At 49.0% G+C, this 23,700-nt stretch overlaps 1 protein-coding gene across 1 annotated transcript in view; it reads right to left on the bottom strand.

Annotated features, from left to right (window-relative positions):
* Positions 1-22,639, bottom strand: part of LOC130388200 (kazrin-like) — a 57,129-nt gene extending 34,490 nt beyond the window's left edge. The window contains exon 1 of the mRNA XM_056597578.1: positions 22,025-22,639. Within this exon, the coding sequence (XP_056453553.1) occupies positions 22,025-22,322 (298 nt within the window). The 5' untranslated portion in view covers positions 22,323-22,639. The remainder of the gene's footprint in view (positions 1-22,024) is intronic.
* Between the last annotated feature and the right edge of the window lie 1,061 nt (positions 22,640-23,700).

Here is a 23,700-nt window from a genome sequence, read left to right as displayed (position 1 = left end):
AGCATGAGTATTCATTTATATGTTCATGTGTGCAGCCATCGTTGCCTCCGTCTCTCCAGTGTGGGAGATTTGATTGACTTTGATAACAGCAAATATTGGGCATGACATCAACAAACAACTTTCTTTTTTGCCACAGGGTTTAGGAATTCAATTGCTGCATCAAAGCCTGCATGAGGATAAGAAAGCAATGTATTTTGGGCTCAAGGTGTGCCTTGTCAGATGAAGTGACAAACTCCTCATGAAGGGAACGTCAGCCATAGTTCAATGACGACTATGATCACATCTAGGTTAGAGATGCATATGTGGCATTCAACCTTCACATGGATGCTGAAAGTCAAACGCACAAGCCGTTTGCACACATAAAACTGACTTTGTACTGTGCTGTGTTGTACCAAAATGCTGATTGCTGTGCATCGCTCCAAGCGTGGACTAAATGAGTGTGTGCGCGAGTGTGAGCCTGAGCGTGAGTACGTGCGTGCAGTAATGGCCCTTTTAAAAGAGTGAGGTACAGGTTGCCAGCTCAGCATATGTTCCATTTTATAGTGAGAGAAGGAGAGCAAACTTCTGCCTAAAGGAATATTTGATATAAAGATCTTCAATCAAATCATTTTCCAAGCAGAGTAATCCATTTAGTCTGTAGATGCTTTTATCGAAACGTGACTCACAGTGAATTCAGTTGCATGTCTTCAAGCAATTAGGGTGTGAGGCAACTTTGCGCAAGGATGTCAGGGTAGGAAATAGATAGGTATAGATAACTGTTTTTAACAAGAGATGTATCTGCTCTTAAGGTATTATGTGTCGAAGGGATGTGGCTTATTTCCAGGGCAAGTTTTTAAAAAGTGTTTCATAGAGGCCGATTTTTAGGGAAATTCTATATTTCTTAGGGACAAAGTGCCACAGGCCCCGGGTTCAATTCTGTGCCCGCCTACAGGCTGCAGACATTTTGAATGGACTCCAGCCCCCCTTCGGTCCGGGCCATCATCATAACCCAAACGCAGCAGATGGTGTGTTGCAAACACAACCATCTGGGAAGGCATCCTTGGAAAATGTTATAGAAAAGGGCAAGCACTTTCAAAAGATACACGGCAGGGGATTGGACGAACCGTCTGTCTATCGCCGTCCATCAAGTACCCCGTAGAACAAATAGTTCCTCACGGGACGCTGATTGGTCCAAACAACTTTCGGTTTCGGCAACAACCGCCCTCACCCAACGCCTGGCGCAATGGATACTCGGGCGATCGCAACCGCGCGAACCCAGCTGCTTACCGTCGTCACGCACACGATGCGAAACAGAACGCGCACATCCGATCGATCCCTTAGACCGTCGCGTCACCTTCCAGCCTGTGACGCGCTCCCTTCATTCGCCCGCAACGCACGAGGCGCCAGGGAACGCGAGAGCACGCACTGTCCCTGAGACGGCAGTAATTATGGCGCCGGAACCGTACTACTCGGTCCTAATCGAGCTGCACATTAATCACCGCTGAAGAGGACTCGCCGTGTCCGTACAACCAAGCTCTTGTTCGCTGTGCCGCCGCCGTGCCATAGGCCCGTGCTCAGCCTAGCGTAGCGCTGCGCTCTCCGCCTTCCCCCCCAGATGCTAATGAATGCATATTGAGATGCAATTGGGCGGCTGGCGGTTTTAATTGAGACTGATGCGTTGCCCCCCCTCCCCCTCCCCCCCTCAGATGCATTACTGCACGCCACATGCGCATCAAGCTAACTTTCAGCATTAGGGAAGTTGAAGGAAGTTTCCAGCCGATTCTATCAGTGGGGGTAATTATCGGATAATGAGGGATTTAAAAAACGTAGAGATGGAGGAGGATTCTTGGAGGGCCTCGTGGAAATTAACTCAGTGTCTCCGCCGCAAGACTAATGTCTGAATCCATGCGCCCGGTTGGAAGGTCCCACAAATAGGGGGGAGGACCACTGTGACTATGGCTCGGCCTAGCCCCGGTCGTAGCACTAGTAGACACATTATGCAGTGCACTTGCAGCTCCATTGCACCGAAGGATCTCACCGAGGCAATTTAAGACAAACAAAGACTCTCTCCGTCGCTCTCTCTCGCTCTCCTGAATGTTTGTCCATTTTCTTCCGCCCCAAAACACTGTCTCCTCTTCCGGCTGTTTTTATTTTCCAATCTCGTCCCCTCTGCGTTCGCCGCCGTCTGCAGTCCCATTTCCAGAGGGGGGGGACTGCAGATTGAAATGAAACCCCGGGAAATCTGCCTCGTAAGAGAGTGCAAATACCATCTGTGTTGGGTTAGTGCTCAGGCCAAAACACCAGCTAGATCGGCCGGAAGCTTCTGGGACAGAGCAAGAGAAAAAATAAATATAAACACTCTCACCAGATAACTACAATTTATACACACAAAACAAACAATTGCACACTATCACGGTGTCAGATTTAAATTGGCTTTAACCGCTGCACGGCTCCGTGTGCCGGTGATAACAGACGGAGAAAACCTAGAGTAAGTGTAGATGAAAACACTGTGGGAGTCAAGGTGGTTCTGGCACGGATGCACTCGCTGCAGCAAGCCAAGAGATCGCTTTGGCAGGAGAAAATATGATTAAACGGTGAGGTGTCTGTGGACGAAAGAGAGCACATTATGGATTTGAAAAGGCCGGATAACACTTTGAGCAGATAACGTGTTATCCCGGGACCAGGAAGGGCCCTGGGGTCTGCCAAAGGCAGAGGAGGACAGTGAACCAGGATGTAGGGGAACCTGATCCCTCAACCTGATTACAGTTGTAAAAAACAGGCACTTCAGTCATCTTGCAGCACAGAAGACATGTGCGCTTTGATCATGAAGGATATCAGATATAATCATGTTACCGTTGAAATCGAATGCGTGCAACGGTGTCCTTTTTTAGATCTTGACAACACAATGTAGAATGTAGTTGTTCCTTTGCATGGATTTCCTTCTCTCTGACTGTGTGTGGTGACGGCTGGTGTAACCTGTGCACATTGATTGCTCTAACAGGTGTGCAGCCTCACCCTACCCCAGAGTCCCATCAGTCTGGCCCGGGCCAGGGGAAGCTGCTGGCACGGGCACCAACGAAACTTCACCAACGAAACTTCCCTCCGTCCTACGACCCCTCCAATAGTTGGGGTCTTTGAACATCGTGAGCTGGAGACAGCATTTTTGCCCACATTTCATGGTCTGTTTTGTCATTTACGGCAACGCAACAATTACTCCTAATATCAAGTTTCCTAATCTGAATGTTTTAGAAGTGGTGTCACAGCATTGGAGAGAGAGAGAGAGAGAGAGAGAGAGAGAGAGAGAGAGAGAGAGAGAGAGAGAGAGAGATTCAGTGTCTCTGGGGCAAAAGTAAAAGCAGAGGCCTCATTCGTATTTCCTGTACATGAATAATTTAAACCGAACAATAAAGAGTGCTCGCCAAGGGGCAGAGTGTTTGTAAGCAACGTGAGCATTGATATGTGTGTGTGTGTGTGTGTGTGTGTGTGTGTGTGTGTGTGTGTGTGTGTGTGTGTGTGTGTGTGTGTGTGTGTGTGTGAGTGTGTGTGTCTGTGTGTCTGTGTGTCTGCGTGTTCACTATACAGCGAACTGAACACTGACAGGAAGTTGAAAAAAACATTTTATTCCATGATAGTGTTAAAGAGAGAGAAGCCACAACCCTGGGAACAAAACCCATCCTTGTATATCGACATTTCTAATTTGAAATGTCCCACGATCTCCGTCGAGGAACGGCAATTCATCTGGGACGTCGACACCGACGGCCAGTCGAGGGAGTTCACCAGAGGACACGGCAGTTGGGAAGAAAGAGAGGGGGAGGGAGCAAAGAGAGAAAAGAAAACTGGAAGGGATGGAGGGATCACGGTCCAGCGACTCTGGCGGACAAATAAAGTCTGTTGGGTGGAGCCGGTGTGGTCCGACTGGGGTGGTCCGAGGAGCAACTCATGAGAAGGAACAGGGCAACGAGCAGGGGGGGGGAAAACAATCAGACTTGCAGGACGTCCCGGTGGATCCCACTGCCCTTGGGAAGCCGGGTGTGGAGGCTGGACTAAACCCCGGAGAGCGTCGGGACACTGGCTCTGTTTACTCTGGGCGGCTCCTTTCAAAAGACACCAGACAACACACTGTGTGGAGATACTACCCGCCACTAGGCCTCCGTCTCCATGGAGACCTGGTGGTCATGACTGGGAACCTTCCAGAAGCTATTACCAGATGAGGCAGTGGGTTGTATACCTCGGGTCTGTTTACCTCCCTTGTAATCATGGATCCACCAAAAGAAGAAAAAAACACAGGGAGAAATAATAGAGAGGGAGCGAGGGACAGAGAGTAAAGGAGAGCGAGAGGGAGAGCGAGAGCGAGAGCGAGTAAGGGCAAGCAGGGCCAGGCTGGCAAGGGAATCTAAAATACAAGAAACGTCTAGGCAATCTGCGAGGCCGAGGAGCAGCTACGTCAGACAGTGGCGGAGATAGATAGGGCTAAATGAGTCACATGGGAGGGGAGAGAGAAGAGAAAATAATCCCGAGACGGGATGATCCCGAGTATTGAAGATAGCGGTTGAAATATCCTCCAAGCTGCAGCGTTTCCAAAACAGCAGTTGGCGTTCAGAGCCGCGTGTGTGTCGGTGGTGAAATGGAATGACTGAACGAACGATTACAAAGTTCACCTCTACAGGAGGATTTAATTATCCCATTGGATGTAGAACACTGAGAAGGCACACTGAGTCAGCCCGGGATAGATGACTTGTTTGTTTTGTTGAAACCACAATGTGACCAACGAAAGGCATCATAGGCGCCACACCAATCCCTCTGGTAACGTGGGTTTCTTGGGAGTTCCTTTCTGTAAACGCCCCATAAGCACCACTGTTTCCAACAAAGTCATTTAAACCAACTCACTGAAAAAGATTAAAGCACCAAAGCCAAGGTTTTTCCAGTAACAAACAGTCAAACGATTACAATAGGGGAGTGAGCAGCAGTGCCTACAGAAATAAGGTGAGCACATTCGGTTAAAGAGCAAAGCTCGGAAGTGGTGGGAGGAAATCAGACGCGCTGCCCTGTGCTACGCTAATGGAGTAGAAAATGGAGGACTCACATCAAGCCTCTATCTCCATCTCCCACGCTAATCACAGGCAGAGAAGCTAAAGAAGCACAACAAGGAGGGATGAAAGACGAGAGGAAGCGATACGGAGCAAACAAGAGGAAAGAAATTTGCCCGGACAGGCTCAAGGGTCCTTGCAGTTCCCGGAAAGGATCAAAAAGAAAAGAAAACGTTGCAAGAATGCAGAAACATCTCGAGCACATGGCCTCTTTATCCTGGTCCTTTCATGACCCGCCCACCACATCCAGCCTCCCCTCATCTCCACCAGCACCTCTCAGAGCTGTTATCAGCATTCCAACCAGCCCCTGCATAATTAGCCAGCTAGCTCGCGCACTTTAGCAATCATCCGCCAGAGCACCACTCTATCTGCAATTCACAAAGACCGAGCCGTTTAGCTTCAGTCAAAGGCTCGCCTCTTTCATGCTTCCAAATGCCCCCGACCCCTGTGGACTCCTTTAGCTTCCCCTCCCCACTTTTTGGAGATTTTTTGATGTTTCGGAGCCTTCTACTACCTCTCCTTGCATTTGTCATGCTCATCTGAGCTGGGCTCGAGCCTCGCGTCCCCTGAATCCTAATGAGCGAACGAGGGATGAAATGGATTCACTGGCTCACACACACACCGCCCCTCGTTGGAAACGCAGCGTGCCGTCGTACCATTTGACGCTCTTATCTCCGAGCCACGCTGTGCTTCACAAATACAATTTCCACAACGACCACCAAGCCGCCAACATGCCGAAACACAATCACGCCATTGTAATCGTCAAAGTATCTTTCAATTTGAAAAAAACGACAAACAGCATCTGGGCAAATCAATCTCGCGACATATTCCAAAATGTTTGAATGCTTTTGTGCAACGGCGTTCTTGAGAACAGTTCGCAGCCTAACGTGTCTGATTGCGTCAGTCGGTGTCGTGATGGTGACGGTGGCTTGCTGCTGTTAGATGGCATAATCTCGTGGTTGTGATAATTGCGCAGTTGGAATGGGTGGCTGAAGCGTAGAGAGTCTGCAGTAATCCTCGAGCAAGGGCTCAGATATCCGGGTATAGGGAGTGGCCGCTGCACTCCGCTCTGAGAACCAGCCCAGCGGTACACAGAGTCACAGAGTCAACTAAGGTCAAGTATAATGTATCACACCCTCTTGAGTTGATTGAAAAATCAATGGCAAAAACGTACTGTTCAAATGGTTCCAAGAATTATTCTCCAGTTGTGGCATGCTTATTATTTCTGCAGCCACAGCTTAAGCCATCTTATTGTAGTGGTACCGCACTCTACAAAACCTAATAAACTGACGGGGAGAATTATACCTAATAAATATGTTACACCTCACACACTATGAATAGAGGGGCTGTGAGTGTGGAGCCAGGTTTGAGAGCCAAACTAAGAGAGAGAAGAGCCCCTTGGAGGAAATAAAGCATTAGGGGGTTTAGAACCAGTAATTCAGTAGCAACTCTGTTCATTCTCTAGAAGCCACCTGGAACGTTGCCTAACTTAACACATCTGTTATGGATCTCATGCCGGAACACCACCAGGGAATGTCTACCTCAAAATACGGCAAGCCTTTGAGCGAGGTAACGTCTCCCTCTGTTTTACTACTGTTAAGTGACTCCCTACGTTTTACTACTACTAAGTGGCTTTGCTCCGTTCGAGTATATACACAGTGACATAATTGTATCGATGAGCAGGTTAGGGTTACGGGTCTTCTCAAGGATGCCACCAGGTAGACTGTCGACAGTGAGGTTTGACCTCTGCACCTTTCGGCTGGAAGTCATACATCCTAACCGCTGTACCCTCCAGACCCATCTGACCCAATGGCCTCATGATGAGGTGCTCGCTGCCGATGAGTGTTTTGTTCATGGAGCAGATTTTATTAGCAAATGTACAACAGATGTACATAAATTAGGAGTAAGAGTAACTGTCTCCTTTAACGCTGATCACACCCTACCACTGACGAGAACAGGGAAACGGGATACCTCCTAAACTAACACAGTGGAAATGTTAACCATACACAAAATCTTCATATTTAAACTGCCTTCCAGTTTGGAATAGGCCCCAAAGGAATCAACAAAGTGAACCGCTGTTTAGTTTGAACAGCGATCCAGTTTGTTCTATTGCAGTTTTTTTTGTTATAATAAACTGCAATTGAATTCCGATGCATAGCAGCGTTTAATGAAAACAACACTACAGCCATGAATGGATGAACCCTGACATGGGATGAATGACTTTGGTTGCAGGCAGAGCTGGCCGAGCGGTTTTCCCACCAGACCCCTGTGGTCTGGCCATTGTGTATACAGACCATAATTCATGGCTCGGTGCGAGATGTTTTTATGACTCGAGCTAAAAACAGAACTCTCTCAGGGAAGAAGTGAGTGTGTGTGTATGCGCGTGCATGTGCGTATGTGCGTGCCTATGTTATGGTGGACCACAGAGATGTTAACAAAGCCTATAACTTATAGCAGGCTGCGGTCCTACCCCCAGATCGTTTACTGGGGTCAAATATATAGGGGAACACAATCCATTGTCTGCTGGCATTGCATACAATCTGGACAACGTTTTACGTCCGGAGAGAAAATCCGTCCCGACTTTCTCAACAATCTTGACCACCGCAGTTTGCTTGTCGTTAAACATGCACGTTTTCCTACTTTTTCTTCAGTACAAAAGTACATCTCATCAGCTCAAAGAGTCTGTGGGTGGTGGGTATTGATTGAACACTGGCAGATGTACCAGCATGCAACACCAGATGTAGCAAACAGCAGTAGTATTAACTTGGAAAGCAACTGTATAATCAGGGATCCGTGATCTAAGCCTGACAAAAGCTGCCAGAGACCCTGGGCAAGCAGGGCAATATCTGGCTGCTAAGCCTACGATACATCACGGCTGCGTGGACGCAGACAGATGCTGCCTCGGACCTCCCTGTCAGCCGTGATGAAGACTGATTGTCTCTGAGACGAGAAACTTCATAGCCTCACAAGCCCTATTTCATTTGAACCCGTCTCGGTTTCATTGAATCCATTCTGGCAGCATGCACATTCAGGTGGCGTGAGAGGAGAGTGGCGCTTGGAGATATGTGTACGGTACGATGGTACTGCAACACGACGAGTTATAGGGATGTACTGAGGACGATGGGCATCATTAGAACTGCAGACTGACGCTGCAGGAGGGATGACTGCATGGACCATGGAAGTAACAGAAGATATATGGTGGGCGCCAACATCTACACCTACTACACTGAGCCGATTGGCAGAAAATACTGTATTACTGTATTATATGTTTTATGGCAGCGGCTTTTATCCCAAGCAACATAGTGATATTTTTATGTAATGATTGTAGAGTTTGTGTGGTTTAAGGGCCAGGTTAGGGCTGCCTAAACCATCCATCAACCACCCACACTCCACAATTATTCATAAGCAATATTATGCTTTCCTAAAGGATACATACAGACATCTGCGGGCATCGGTGTTTACGCCCGGTACCAGTAATCAAATACCCTTGCCACTAGCCTAACCTGGGGGGGGGGTGGTCGACATAAAAACACGAAGGAGCTGTGCGTGTTTGGAGACACAGATAATAAATGTATAAATCCACACTGGAATGTAACAGAGTGCCTAATATGAGTGTGTGTTCACGACCGAAGCACAGCCCGGCATTATTATCATGGAGCCTAATGGCGGTTGACTGTTGTGGCATTACATCACTGTGGTGTCTGGTGCGCGGCCGGCCTAGAGTTCCATCTGGAGGCGGTGGAGCTTGGGTTGTCTCTGACAGCCAGTGGCTGTTGCCATGGTCCATTATGGTCTGTAACCGAGACCCCGCACTACAAGTCCCATCCACCGACAGCGTTAGGGAAATCCCATCTCTGCACTGCTCGAGGAGATGGATTATGCTCTGCTGAATGTGTGAGACCCGCTAACAAGGTAGTACCCACGCACACCACTTCAATACGCCATTGGGCATTGAGTCGCACACAGGATAAAACGGTTTTCGCATTCGATTCACCCTATGTAGCCGACCACCAATCCCCTCTTCAAAAGCCCCCCATGTCCACAAGGTGTATTTCGCTTCTTCAAAATTGGCTCGTATTGACACTCCATTGAAGAGCCGTCTTCCTCTGTATTCCCTGTGAGTCCTCCTTTGATAGCAACATGTGTTGCCCCCCTGACGTCGCATCAATGTCCGCCCCCTCAACCGACAGATAGATGAGAGCCTTGGGCGTCCTTCAAAGACGGTTTGTTTCAAACCACAGCTTGGCAGAAAGAGAGAACCGGCTCCAACGCTACAAATAACCACCCAGCTGTCATTTCAAACCGCCTTCTTCCCTTGGCAGAGAGAAGGCAAGAGTCAGAAAGGTAGCGAGAAACTGACACTGAGGTTGTGTAGAAAAAAAACCTAGAATATACTTCTTCTCCTTCGTACTCCTCTTTCTTCCCTGGCTTCCTTTTGAACCCTGGCTGAACTTTTATCCCGCTGAGGTGAAAGACAGACAGGGGGAGCCTTACAGAGCCAGAGGCAAAGGTGAGGCATGGTGATTGGCCGGCTCTGCATCTGTACCTTTCCACCTTATTTAAGAGGGAAGGAATTAAAAAAAAAATGAGGAGGTAGCACAGAGCCTTCCAAAGAGATGGATTTTAATGAAGACCATGGATTGTATGCTCAGAGCAGTGATTGATGAAGGTGTTATTGTACAGGATGTGTTAGGGTCAGTGAATAATATTTAAGTAGTACCAAACTGTTTTATTTCCATCACTCTCTATCGACAGGGAACCTGATCTTACTACTGTGCAAACATTGTGCAGTTTCAACCAAGACTGACAACGCATTCAGCATGTCTGAATAACATGGTCGCAGGTAAACCCAACTTTAGGTCCACAGGTCACATGGCATGGGGTCAAGGGTCAGGTAGACTCAATGCGAGTTAGATTGAGACTTTGGGAGGCAATGACCCTGACCTTAATGTCGTTGCTTATGAGGAAGAGAGCTGTTAAATAGCAGCAGTTGCAATATGCTGCATTCACAGAATCAGACAATATAAAGCAAATATTGTTCAGGAGGTAGTCCTGAATACAGATGAAGAAATTAATGTAGCGTTTCAGTACTAATGGACAATAACCAACAGTAAGCTCGTCCTTAGCCCTGTCTAGAAATAATACATTTTAAATGGGACACTTTATTTAGCCATTCACTTTAAGTGTATTAGGAATGTTTTAGGTATGTATTAAACATTTATTAAGCATACATTTTTTAGTACGTAGCGCACATTCCTGAATTCATTGAATCCTAGTCTTTGTTAGGTATCCCAGGATAAAGACTGTTCCTGTTCCTGCCGTGGTTCATTTCGGCAACACGACTTTGAGGAGGGTTTTCCGAAGAATGCGTCGAACAACGGAAGAGAAAACAATCTTACTTTTCGGTCGAACCGAACGTTAAGCTTCACGGCCGCGGAATAAACCCGAAGGTATTTAAAATCCGATAATGAAAGACAACCTTCTGGCTTGCTCGGATTTCAGAGGAGCGAGCGGAAGGCAGCAACAGCATGCTCCAGCGGTCTCCTGGCACTCCATCCTAATGGAATCACTTTCACTTCAAGCTGAGTAAGGGAAAGGACCGCGTGTGTGTGTGTTCCACGAACACGGCGGTTCATGATCAAGCACACGCCCCGAATCAACGGCCGCGTTATCAGGCCGGCTCTCCGTTGGCGGCCGTCATCGCTGGATCATCAGCGGTTCAGTCGATCCCCGATTGAAGCGCTCAAGACGGAGATCAGAGCAATTGATCTGTACCAGCTCCGGAGGGTGGGGGCGGACAGCCCACCTGACGCAGCACAATGCTACGTCTCCGATGGCGGAGATATGCATCAGCGGATAAATGTGACCTCGGAGACATATCATTTTTCCCCTGTGTGAAAGGGAGCCGAATACAGACACGGAAGTGAATTCATTTATTTTGATGAATGTCACTATGTCACTATATCTCTGCACTTATAATTTAACTTTTTGAAATGGGATGTGCACACACACACACACACACATTTACACACACACCCAAGAACGGGTGTGTAGGAGTGAGAGTGTCGACGCAATCATTTTACTCTACCGATAAACTAAGGTAAGGTATTGACACGCTATTGTACCAATACATTTCCCTTCATGCCTCTTCCGCACCATCTCCTCTTCCACCTGTCCCCCAACTCCTCCCACTTTACGCCTCGACCACACCCACTACCAGGCACCTCCCTTCCAATCTCCTCCCAAGGCTTTTATCCGATTTGTCAGGGAACCAACTTATCCCGCACATCACTTCCTGCCCAACAACCACCACCTTCACCACAACTAAAACCACAACCACCACCACCACCACTAAAACCACAACCACCACCACCACCACCATCACTAGAACCAGAACCACCACTACCACCACCAATAGAACCACCACCAGTAGAACCCCAACCATCGACCTCCCCAACACCACCGCCTGTGGTTGGGGGTCCACTGATGGCAGGCCCCCACCTGCCTACGGCGTGCCACCCGTGCCTGGGTGTGAGAGGCCAGCGTGTGCCGCTCTGCGTCCAGACAGGCAGCAGCTGGTGCAGACAGCTTGCCCATGATGATGGATGATGGGCCTCTGTGGTCCACATCACCAGCGCTCTGATCCATGGCAGCAGCCAGGCCTGACTAACTGGCTAACCAACGATGACAAACATGGGCAGATTGCTGCGTGCGCTGTGTGTGTGTGCCTGTGTGTGTGTGTGTGCGTATGTTCGTGTGTCTGTAGGTAGGATCATCGCAAAAGTGGGGATTAGTAATGGCGAATTTGTACCTACATGCTTGTACTAGATTTGGAAAAACATCCTGTTTTTATTGAGTTAAATGTAAAGTGGAAACTCATTTAACCGGTCAAAACCGACCAGACCTTATCCATTATGTGTATGCATATGTACATATAAATCAACTGTCCGGTCCTCTTTATAGAGCCACAGTTAGTCTCTGGGTCAAGGCCCAGCCACGCCCACTCCCCCCTGCAGACCTGAAGCTCACATTCCAGTGTGGGTGTCAAGTCCAGAGTGAGGGGGAGGTGGGGGGGGGGGGGGGGAGAGGTCGAGGGAAGTCACAAACAACGTACAAGGCAGCGGCGTTAAACAACCGACTCTGCTGAGAATGCTTGTGTACGTGTGGTGTCTTTGTGTTTGTGTGTGTGTGTGTGTGTGTGTGTGTGTGTGTGTGTGTGTGTGTGTGTGTGCGTGTGTGTGTTTTTGTGTGTGTGCAAGTGGAGCCGTGTGTGCCTGTAGGTATGTTGGTTTCAGTGTGTGTGTCTCACACACACACACACACACACACACACACACACACACACACACACACACACACACACACACACACACACACACACACACACACACACACACACACACACACACACACACACACACACAAACACACTTTGGCAACACTTGGGGCTGGGAAACATTCTGTTTGGCTAAAGGAGGACAGAGAAATTGTTTTTTCTTTCCTGCACTTCTAAAAGATAAATAAACGGAAAGAACTACAAATATAAAGTTTGTGACCCCAGCCCACTTCATCTTCAGTCCCGACTCCTGCGGGGGCCCAGCTTGGCGGATACTTCCAGAACCAGGGGGGGAATGGGACTATACACACAACCCCCCCCCCCCCCCCCCCCCAACCGATCTGAAATCACACACACATTGGTAATTGTCTAAACGGCTGGACTGGGGCGCAGGTCAGGGGATCCGCGGCGCGTGTTACTTATGCTAGCCATCCGGCGCTAGCCCTGCGGCGGATGATTCCTTTTGGGTGTACCTGTGGCATCGGAAATAGCGGCCATGATCTCAGGTTACCCATCATCTCTGCTAACGACCAAACGTAGACCTGCACCCCCCCCCCCCCCCCGCAGGCCAGACCGCAGCTAAAATTACCCCCTGCCTCCGAAGTAACATGGCTCAGTTGGAGTCCCAAAAGAGCAATAGGGTCAGGAGTTCATGGGTGTTTTCTAAGCACTATAATGTGGTGCAGTATTACAGGATTACCCAACAGCTAGAAATAAACCTGTTTCTCCTTCCGTGATTCTTACTGATTTCCTCCTTTAAAAGTAATTTAGTCTTATACCACAGGCACATTTGACAGAAAATAAATATATATTTTTAAATTATAAATCCAATGATTATTTTTTGCATTTAGCTTCTCCGCAAACGCTGAAGTGGGAGTGGTCTGCAAGGTACAGTTGGACTGGATGTCTGATAAGAATGTTGTCGGTGTCCCTCGCTTGGCAGCTCCTGTCGGCTCAGAGACCAAATAGCAGGTGTAGCAGTATGCCCCCGCTATCCAACAACGTATCAATAAAACACCGAAAAACATGTCTTCTGTGGAGAGCAACGATACTGCCTTCCAACTTTGGCTGCCACTGCATGGATCGCGCACACCCACACACACACACACACACACACACACACACACACACACACACACACACACACACACACACGCGCAAACATACACACACACACAGACAGGCGCGGGTACTGATTTACTTTCTAACACGCGGGGGTAGGGATGAAACTGTGGAGCGTGTCACGTCAATAACCCCCCCCCCCCCCCCCCCCCCCCGATGTGAGGATGAGGCGCGCGTGGTGAGGGAGACGGCAGAAACAATGACATCGTTTCAAAACGCCATTCCCCCGCGACTACATGGTGAACGAAACGTTTAGTATTTCCATTTTCCGGGGAAAATAGAGCGCTGCACTCTGTCGAGGCTTATCGGCTGGCTGGGCCTCCATTCTGAATAATTGCAGATGGAAAATATTCCCAGGGAGCCCCTACAGCAGATCCCACGCCAAACACACACAAACACAAACACAAACTCACACACACATCAGCCACGCTCTCCACATCATTCAACAACCACAGGGGGGGCTCTTTGCCCCGACACTACTGCACAACACACACGCACACACAGCATACACTTACACAAGTCAGACACACTAACGCACACAAACACACACGCACACACACACAACATCCAAATCCACAATTCAGACACACACACACACACACACACACACACACACACACACACCACGGCTTCACAAATGCAGCATAAATGAAGAGAGACATGCGCTCCACTCATCTGCTATCTGGGTCCATTAAGCTCCCCCCCCCCCCCCCCCCCCCCGGGGAGGGAGCCAAGGGCAAGAAGGCTCCTATCAGGACCCTTCTCTGGATGCTCTGGAGCGGGCCTCTATACCAGCCCTATGGACCCACTCTGGATGCTCTGGAGCGGGCCTCTATACCAGCCCTATGGACCCACTCTGGATGCTCTGGAGCGGGCCTCTATACCAGCCCTATGGACCCACTCTGGATGCTCTGGAGCGGGCCTCTATACCAGCCCTATCAGGACCCACTCTGGATGCTCTGGAGCGGGCCTCTATACCAGCCCTATGGACCCACTCTGGATGCTCTGGAGTGGGCCTCTATACCAGCCCTATGGACCCACTCTGGATGCTCTGGAGTGGGCCTCTATACCAGCCCTATGGACCCACTCTGGATGCTCTGGAGCGGGCCTCTATACCAGCCCTATGGACCCACTCTGGATGCTCTGGAGCGGGCCTCTATACCAGCCCTATGGACCCACTCTGGATGCTCTGGAGTGGGCCTCTATACCAGCCCTATGGACCAACTCTGGATGCTCTGGAGTGGGCCTCTATACCAGCCCTATGGACCCACTCTGGATGCTCTGGAGCGGGGAACGGTGGTTCCCTCACTCTCAACACCGTATGAGATTTTATATCCCGCCAATCAACAATGTACGGGAATGTGATTTATAAACATGACCAGCAGATGGGTGCCTTGAATACTTTCATGGGCTTCACCTATGATTGTTGTCATTCATTGGAAAGATTGACCAAACTTGGATGCAAGTATTGAGATTTGTTTAATTGTATTATTATTATTATTCAATGAAAGTGGTATGAGGATTCCATTTATTTATTTATTTACATTGTATGCTCCTAGCACCCCTTGCAATCCTCGAGTCTAGGGGTACAAGTACCCCTATTTGACACACACTACAACCAACACCATCGCAGTCATCCATCCATCTCCCTGGTGTCCATGTCGTTTTTTCACAGCATTTGATTTATTGATTATTGTCGGGATGTAAAGAGAATTGCAACAAATATGACAAGTCAGTAGCTTTGGATTAAAGTATCTCCTAAAAGGTGTACACAATAGTGTCGAAAATGAGGTTCTGCATGTTTGTGATAAAGCCAGGATCAACGCCCTCTCCTTCATGGGCAGGACAATGCCTTCCATCAGTGGGTGGCTGTTCTCCCGGGTCAGTGCACTTCCTGGATGACATAGCTGATATTGTTCCGCCTGGCGTCTTCAGCGTGCCGCAGAATGTCTCTCTTCTCAACATCCTCCTTCAGAAGACTTTCTGCAGCGCTGGTGACATTTCCTTATCGAGGTGCCTCGCTATGCCCACTCTGGCTCGCCTTCTTGACTTTTCTCTCTTTCCCTCTCGCTCTCTTTTCCTCCTCCTCTCACCCTGCTCTCTCTCACCCCTCTCTCCCTCTCCCTCTCCCTCTCCCCCTCTCTCTCTCTCATTTGACAAGTCCCAGCGTGGCATTTGCACTTAATGGTGTCTGAATATGTGCAATGTCACGATTTGGCACGCAGGCGCCTCGCCGCAGCCATCTGCGACGCAAGCGTGGCGTTCGCTGGATGCGTTCTCACACACACACACACACACACACACACACACACACACACACACACACACACTAAAACTAACACTCATCTTATGAATTTCAATGGCATGCTGAAGGATTCACAGGTCAGCGTTCAAAAAAATAAAAAGCTCTACCTGCACATCTGCTGAGAATATCCAAAACACACACACACACAAACACTCAAACGCCGGAGCACAGTCACACAGTCTTTACCTCATCCAACACCGTTCAGAACAGCTAAGTGTTCCCTATAAGGAATGGCTGGGCATGTATAGAACAGCCTTGCCCTATCCCCTAAACTGGACACTTTACCACTGCATTGCTGCAAATTACACATGTACACATACATATACACACAGGCATGAACACACTACCCAGCACACACGCACAAACACACACCCGCACGTCCTTGTACAGTGGATTTACCAAGACTGTGTACTGTTTAACCCTGACCCCAAACCTTTCAAATTGCATGCAATTGAATATCGCCGGGAGGGTACAGAAAAGAGGTGTCCATTTAAAACGAATGACCTTTAAGTGCGTCGTTAGACATCGCTATGTTTCAACGTAAATGTTTCATTAGAACAGAGTAATTACAGTCATCACCCACTCGCTCGACTCTGGCTTATTATTACCTTGTCAACCTACTTGTTCCCTTCCACAAGCATCATTTTCCAACGGATGCTAATTTCCCTCATCACCTGATGTTCGTTAGCGAAGTTAATGCAGCTAACGGCCGCGGCGGTGGCTGCGGCAGAGGAGAACAATTCAAACTGGCCACAGGCCACGCGAGGCATCGCAATTTCCAATCGCAACTTTTCCCCCTCACCGCTTTAATGAGTCCCCATCTGTCGATGGAGACAGCAGCGTCGAATACATATTCGTCCAAAAGAAATACGTAAACGAAAAGGGAAGAAACTGCAGCGCTTTGACACCATCCTCTCTCCCACACATGTAACCCTGAGCTCCTCCAAGCAGAAACACTGAAGACGAAAGTGGAGCCGTGTGTGCGTGCGTTCGTGCGTGCGTGCGAGCGTCACGGACCATCAGCGACACAGTTGCCCATCAGTCTCATTCGCTTTACTTCCACAGCCTGAGGTGATTCAGTCTTTTATGACGGTGTTATGCCGTTGCCTCTCCCCCTCTCAAATGCATTTCAATCACACAGCTGGCGTTTCGCTGAGAGCCGGCTCCTCTGTGACCATCAGTCCCCCCACAGTGCTTCATGCCGCCGTCGAGAGGACGGCTTGAACTTTGAATGCTTATCAAGGCGAGATGAAGAGGGAGGGCCAAATGTCAGACACGGGAACACGCGCTCCAAGCGTTTGATCGACACGTAAGTCAGGGGGAAAACCTCGCGATCGATACTACACGTGCTGTAGCAGGGGTGACACTGATGGGGATTTGATAGCTATCCGAGTCCTAAGCCAAACAACACGTCCATAACATCTGGAAGGAGTTCTCCTTAGTTGCTAAAAACTATCAATACAGGGCACCCCGGTGGCTCAGCAGGGAGAGCGCGTACCATATGGGCTCAGTCCAGATCACAGCGACCCGGGTTCCAATCCTACCCGCGGTCCTTTGCTGCATGTCCTCCCATACCTTCCTTTCTATCTCACTCTATAATATAGCATAAAAAATGCCAAAAGAAAAATCTTTAAAAAACAATATAAACAAAATGAACAAAAAAAATAAAATATTCGTACTTGATTTGTACAAATTAGAGTGTTAGATTTATAACTGATAGGACTTCTCCCCTTGACACATAACTCCAAACGTTAATGCATTCAAGAAAGGCGGAGGCACCCACCCTCCCTCTAAGGAACATTCATTGCATATGCCAAGCATCATAATGAGCTTTGTGAGAAAGGTGACAGTGAGACCGTGAGCCCGTAACAAGCAAAGATGTTTGACGAGGTAGCAGCCACCGGAGACGCATGTAAAACACGAAACAGAGTAGTGAGCGCACGTACTCGCGAGCCTGACTAGGACAATGCCATCAACAACCTTGGTGCAACTACTTGAAATCTAGTTTACTTTGTCTGACTCTTCTCACCTCTGATGAGCAGTTTATTTAGCTTTTATTCTTAAAGCGTACACCCGACTCCGATACCCTTGATTCTGCCTTTTTTCTTTCGTGACCAGAATTACATCAACGCCGTCTCACTGTAGCCTAGCGTAGCGTTGTGGGCACGCAACGCTGGTTAGCACATTAATCATTCACAGACACGCCAAAAACCTCCCACGCTTGGCTTTCTGATCTCCGTGTCAGACTCCTTACATTACGATGGATTCATCTCCGTTCAGCCTTCCATTATTATTCCCCACGAGGGCCGCTGACTTCTGCTCTCGCTGACCGATGAGTCTGTCAACATGAAGAGAGCGTAAATAAGCGAGGACCGGTCTCCACGCTACAATCCTTTCATCGATATTCTAAAGCGAGCAGTAGCCACCTGCCGTACCGCGCTACAAACTCAAGAGTTCAAGGTTAAATGTCAATTTAAAGCTGAACTATGAAACTTGACTACTGCAGCTATTCCATTAAAAGATACCTGGTCTAGAAAGTTTCTCATGAATGCAATACGCCGATCCGAGAGTCCATCCATCTAGGGAATTCCCCTCCAGAAATCGTTTTATTCTGGTCCACACATGGTCTTGCTCATTTTCCACGTGGGAAAAACCGAGAATTTTGCCCTCAAGCCAAGCCACTAGAAGTTGCTAATAGGAAAACTTACATGGTAAGTTTTGCTTGATCAACCTTTTATGAGAACATTCTCACCTTTGGGTGAAGCATGAGTGCTGCTTGCCGTCGGGCATGGCAGTTTAAAAGTGTGCAGATAGAGCGGTTGGCCGATATGTTTTATCAACAGTGCCCGTTGGAGGGGAAAATCTAATTTCAGAGCCTTTTCGGAAAGCAAGGCAAAGCCATGTTTGGGTCAGTAAGCCCGGATGAATGCTTCAACCCGCATGTTTGTGAAAAGGCAGTGAAGCGTAGCATCTCCAAACCCTGGGAATACCGAACAATGGATTGACCAGGCCACGCTCTGAGATGCGGAGGAGGTGAGAACATCACCGGCACCATCCCAGATTCAACGTGACAAATGAAAGCCAAAGATAAGCGGCAGAGAAAGCTGCATCTAATTCATTCACAGCTTCGCTTTAAGATCATCAAATACCAAACATGTCCTGCGGTATATACGCCGGTGGATTTGTTTCAATAAGTCACTAGTAATATCCATTTAATTTTTGGCTGTATTATTCACAGGCTACAGCTACATAATATTTTGCATGATCTCCTTTGCTTTAACGAGAGATCACTAATAATTGCTGAACTACCCATCATTCTCTGATGGACTCAAAATGGGTTTTGCATGCCCCTATTAGAGAGTGAAAAAAATATATAGTGAGAGTAAAAGGCTTTTCACAAATGTGGGCCATGACGCAGAGGTTCTGAGGTTCTGGGGACAGTTCTATGAAGCATGGATCCCATCATTCCCCTAGCACTAGAAAGGCAGATCGCCTCCGTACGAAACCACACAGGGACCCAACTCTCACAGGGATATGGGACTTTGAAGAGGAGAAGTTGAGCTTTGGGGATTCAGATTGTGTAGCGTAATTTGTGAGTGTATGTGTTAGTGTCAAAGCATGCTCCCGTTTGTAAAACCTGAACTATCCGCTTAGCGCCTCCGAGCTACGCAGAGCCCCAAATGGGTTAGCACTGGTGCTAGCTAGCCGACTAGCCCCACCTGGTAATTTTAGCGATGGCAGATGTCCAGGTAACCCCCCCCCCGGGGACTCTCTGTATCTGCAGTCCGTGCAGGGAACAGGCCAATCCCAATATACCCCCACAACTCACACTCACACACACACACACACACACACACACACACACACACACAAACACACGACAGCAAACACTGTTGATAAATGAGCGACCTAGTCTCTGGTTCCTCCGTCCGTGTCCTTGCTCAGACACCCCGGGCTGGTAAAGCAACGCTGGGCAGAGAAGAAGGGCTGGAGAGGACCCAACACGGGAAAGGACTCGAGTAGGGACTGGGAAATGGGAGCTGCACTCGCTGACCAAATGTGTGTCTTATCTACTGGACCATGAGAGGCTATGCGTGTGTGCCCGGTATACACTTCAATGCCCCTGCAATGAGCAGCGCAGAGGAGCCCACACACACACACACACACACACACACACACACACACACACACACACACACACACACACACACACACACACACACACACACACACACACACACACATACACCAAGATACGCGGACACACGCACACACACAGAAAAAGAGTTATAGAAACAGCAAGCACAGATAGGGCGATGCTTGTTGATACAACATGGGGAATGAAAAAGCACAACAATAAAGTAAAGATGAACAAACAGACACACACACACACACACACACACACACACACCCACACTCACACCCACACACACAAACCAAGATGGACCCACACACAGCCAGCTTAGCTGGAGGAGGAGGGTGGGGTAGAAAGAGTGTGTGTGTGATTAGGGAGGTATGCGAGGGCCATGAGGTGTCACAGCCAATCAGACGGAACGAGGAGGGAGAACATCCTCACGAAAACATCAACACACCGTGTGTGTGTGCGTGTGTTTGTGTACACACCTACCTCATGCACATTCAATAGTGTTTACAGACACATGTCAGTGGACGTACACACACTCCTGGTTATAAATGTCAATAAACATGACAGACATATGTACACACACACATGAACACAAACACACACATACACAGACACACACACAGACACCAACACACACATACACGAACACACACACACACACCCACAACATGCGCACACACAAACAGGACAGCATTCTAGAGGCCTGGCAGCCATTCAAACTGCTCTCGGTAACAGTTACCCACGGCAACCTGAAAAAACCTGCCCACCCTTTCCTCTTCCTCCCCTCAGGAGAGAGGAAGAAATCCGGGAGAGAGAGAAAGGGGGGGGGGGGTACATAGAGTGGGAGAGATTGGAGAATGAGAGAGAGAGAGAGAGAGAGAGAGAGAGAGAGAGAGAGAGAGAGAGAGAGAGAGAGAGAGAGAGAGAGAGAGAGAGAGAGAGAGAGAGAGAGAGAGAGAGAGAGAGAGAGAGAGAGAGAGAGAGAGAGAGAGAGAGAGAGAGGGGAAATAGACAGAGAGCGGGTGAGAGAGGGTGTTTGAAAGAGAGGGAGAGAGAGAGAGAGAGAGAGAGAGAGAGAGGGAAAGGGGGTAGAGGGAGAGTTGAAGTATTTGAGTGCATTGCAGTGTGAGGGGGCGGGGGGGGGGGGGTAACTAGAACCCTGTACAGTGTGGGAGAGTTGGGAGTTGACATTCACCAGGAAAGCCGACCCACACTCTAACACACACACACACACACACACGCACACACACACACACGCACACACACACACACCCCCGCCCCCCCCCCTTTTGTTCATCCCACTCTCAGTGTAACTGACCGCCACATTAGCTGCCATTGTCATGTTGATAGCCGTGGAGAGGGGCTTGTTAAACCTTCTCTAACCAAAACCCCTCAAAAGCCATGCAGAGCTCCACACACACACACACACGCGCACCCGCGTACACACACACACACACACACACACACACACACACACACACACAACGCACACGCGTACACACAGACACACAGCAGGCTCACGTGCGTGGAGCAACTGAGCTCACAGGCACGCCACGGTGCACCTCAGGCTCTGCTCTCAAAGGATAAGCACGCCGCCGTAATAACCGCCGTCATTGTGGGTGCGCGGGCAACCTGATTCATTCAGTCATGTTCCAGGGAACGCTCTCTCTCGCCGTCTCTCTCGCTGTCCCTCTCCTGCTCTGTTTTAAACGGAAGGGGCTTCACTCAATCTGGACTATATGTGTTGTAATGCCATGTTCAGCAGTGTTGAGGCATTCCAGTACACTCATCAATTAACAATGATACACAAGCATAAGTTTTAGACTCTCTCTCTCTCTCTCTCTCTCTCTCTCTCTCTCTCTCTCTCTCTCTCTCTCTCTCTCTCTCTCTCTCTCTCTCTCTCTCTCTCTCTCTCTCTCTCTCTCTCTCTCTCTCTCTCTCTCTCTCTCCAGCATGAGACTCCCAACCATTTAGTCACCGATCTCCCCAAGATTCAAAGTTAGCCACTCTCCCACACTCTCTCTCTCTACTGTCCGCTGGTGTGTCTTTACCGTGGTGGTGCTGCTGTTGTTGTAGATGGTGGTGGTGGTGGTGGTGGTTGAGCTGCTGCTGGTGGAGCACGAGGCTGTCGCCCGCGGCCCCAGCGGTGGGGCCGGTGGGGCCGGCGGCGGTGGCGCCGGCGCTGGAGGACGAGGAGGAAGGGGACGAGGAGGAGGTCTCGGTGGCCCCCAGGTCAGCCAGTCTGCGGCTGGTGGCGCTGAGCTCGGAGCGCAGGCAGCTGACCTCGGCGCTGGCCGACTGGATGGCTCCGTCGATGCGCTGCGCCAGCTGCCGGTTGTCGTCCATCATCTTCAGGATCTTCGCCTGGGGAGAGGGGAGTGCGGGCAGGGGGTCATGCTGTCAGGTGAGGAGGAGCAGGGTTTCCAGCGGAGCCGACCGAACACACACACCCCCCCCCCCTTTCCCGGATCCGTAACCGAACAACAAACAACAACACCGGCACCCGACGCCCGGTTCAGAATCCCTCCTCTCTTTCTCCCGAAGTGGTGAGTGTGGTCCGTTAGAAAAAAGGAAACGGAAGAGGAGCAAAAAGAAAAAAGCCAAGTTAAATCCTCAGTTTGTCCTTCTGTTCCCCCCGAGGGGAGAGAGACGCGCGACTCACAGTGAGCGAGGGGGGGAGGGGGGGGGGGCCGGGGAGGGCAGGCTGCAGTTGTAACTGTTATCTGCTGCGAGGAGCACGCCAGCTTCCACAGTGTGTCTGCGTGTGTGTGTGCTGTGTGTGTGTGTGTGTGTATGTGTGTGTGTGTTTCTGTGTGTGTGTGTCCACGTGTGTGACTGTGAAACTATGTGCAGAGTCTGTGCCAAAGCGTGTGTCAGTGCTAGAGCGGCAATGAGAAACGGAGAGCCAAAGTGTGTGTGTGTGTGTGTTCGTTTGCGCGTGTGTGGTGTGTGAGTATGTGTGTGTGCTAGAGAGTGGCAGTACTCCAGCACGCTCCCTGAGAAATGTGCTCCCCGTAGCCGACTGCTGAAAGGACACAGAGCACTGGGAGATGACAAGCACCTATTTAAATGGACCGTACCATCTGCCGGGAAAGGAGAGGGGTCGGGGGAGCGAGCCGGTCCATTTAAGCAAATGCAGCTCAGTATTAAGAGGAACTAAACTAAATGTTTCTGTATGGGGTTTTGCTTTGATAGTTAAATAAATAATTCCAGATCACTGATTCTCTCTGACTCCTTTTGTGAACCTTTTAAAAGCAAACATATCAAGCTGGAATATATGGTTGTCGAACAATAAAGTTTAGCTGCCTGCCAACAGGGGATCACAGCTAACTACACACATTTGAAGCCACTTAAAATCCACCGATTTTCTTCGAAGAATGGAATTGAAGAATATTTAAATGTCATGAAATGTCCAAGAATCTGTAAACAGATAAAATATTTGTCCAATACAATGTTAGGCTCGTTTTGGTGTTGAAGGGATAATTTTTGTAAAAATACACATCTATATTGACCACTTGCAGTCATCCTTAGGGACCTTGTTGGCTTAACTTTTAATATTAAACTATTACACAATTTCAGTCATCGTCACATGAACTGATTGGAAGACTTTTTAGCACACCTGCAGATCCTAAAGACAGACACATACTGTATTCAATAGCCTCTACTTTGCTTTTGTGTTCACGTTCAAACCATCCGCCTGTTATCATATCACAGATAAAGCACACAC

This window comes from Gadus chalcogrammus, chromosome 1 (assembly GCF_026213295.1).
Source record: "Gadus chalcogrammus isolate NIFS_2021 chromosome 1, NIFS_Gcha_1.0, whole genome shotgun sequence".
NCBI lineage: Eukaryota > Metazoa > Chordata > Actinopteri > Gadiformes > Gadidae > Gadus > Gadus chalcogrammus.
The sequence above is the reverse complement of the archived record's forward strand: the minus strand, read 5'-3'. Positions and strand labels throughout refer to the sequence as shown.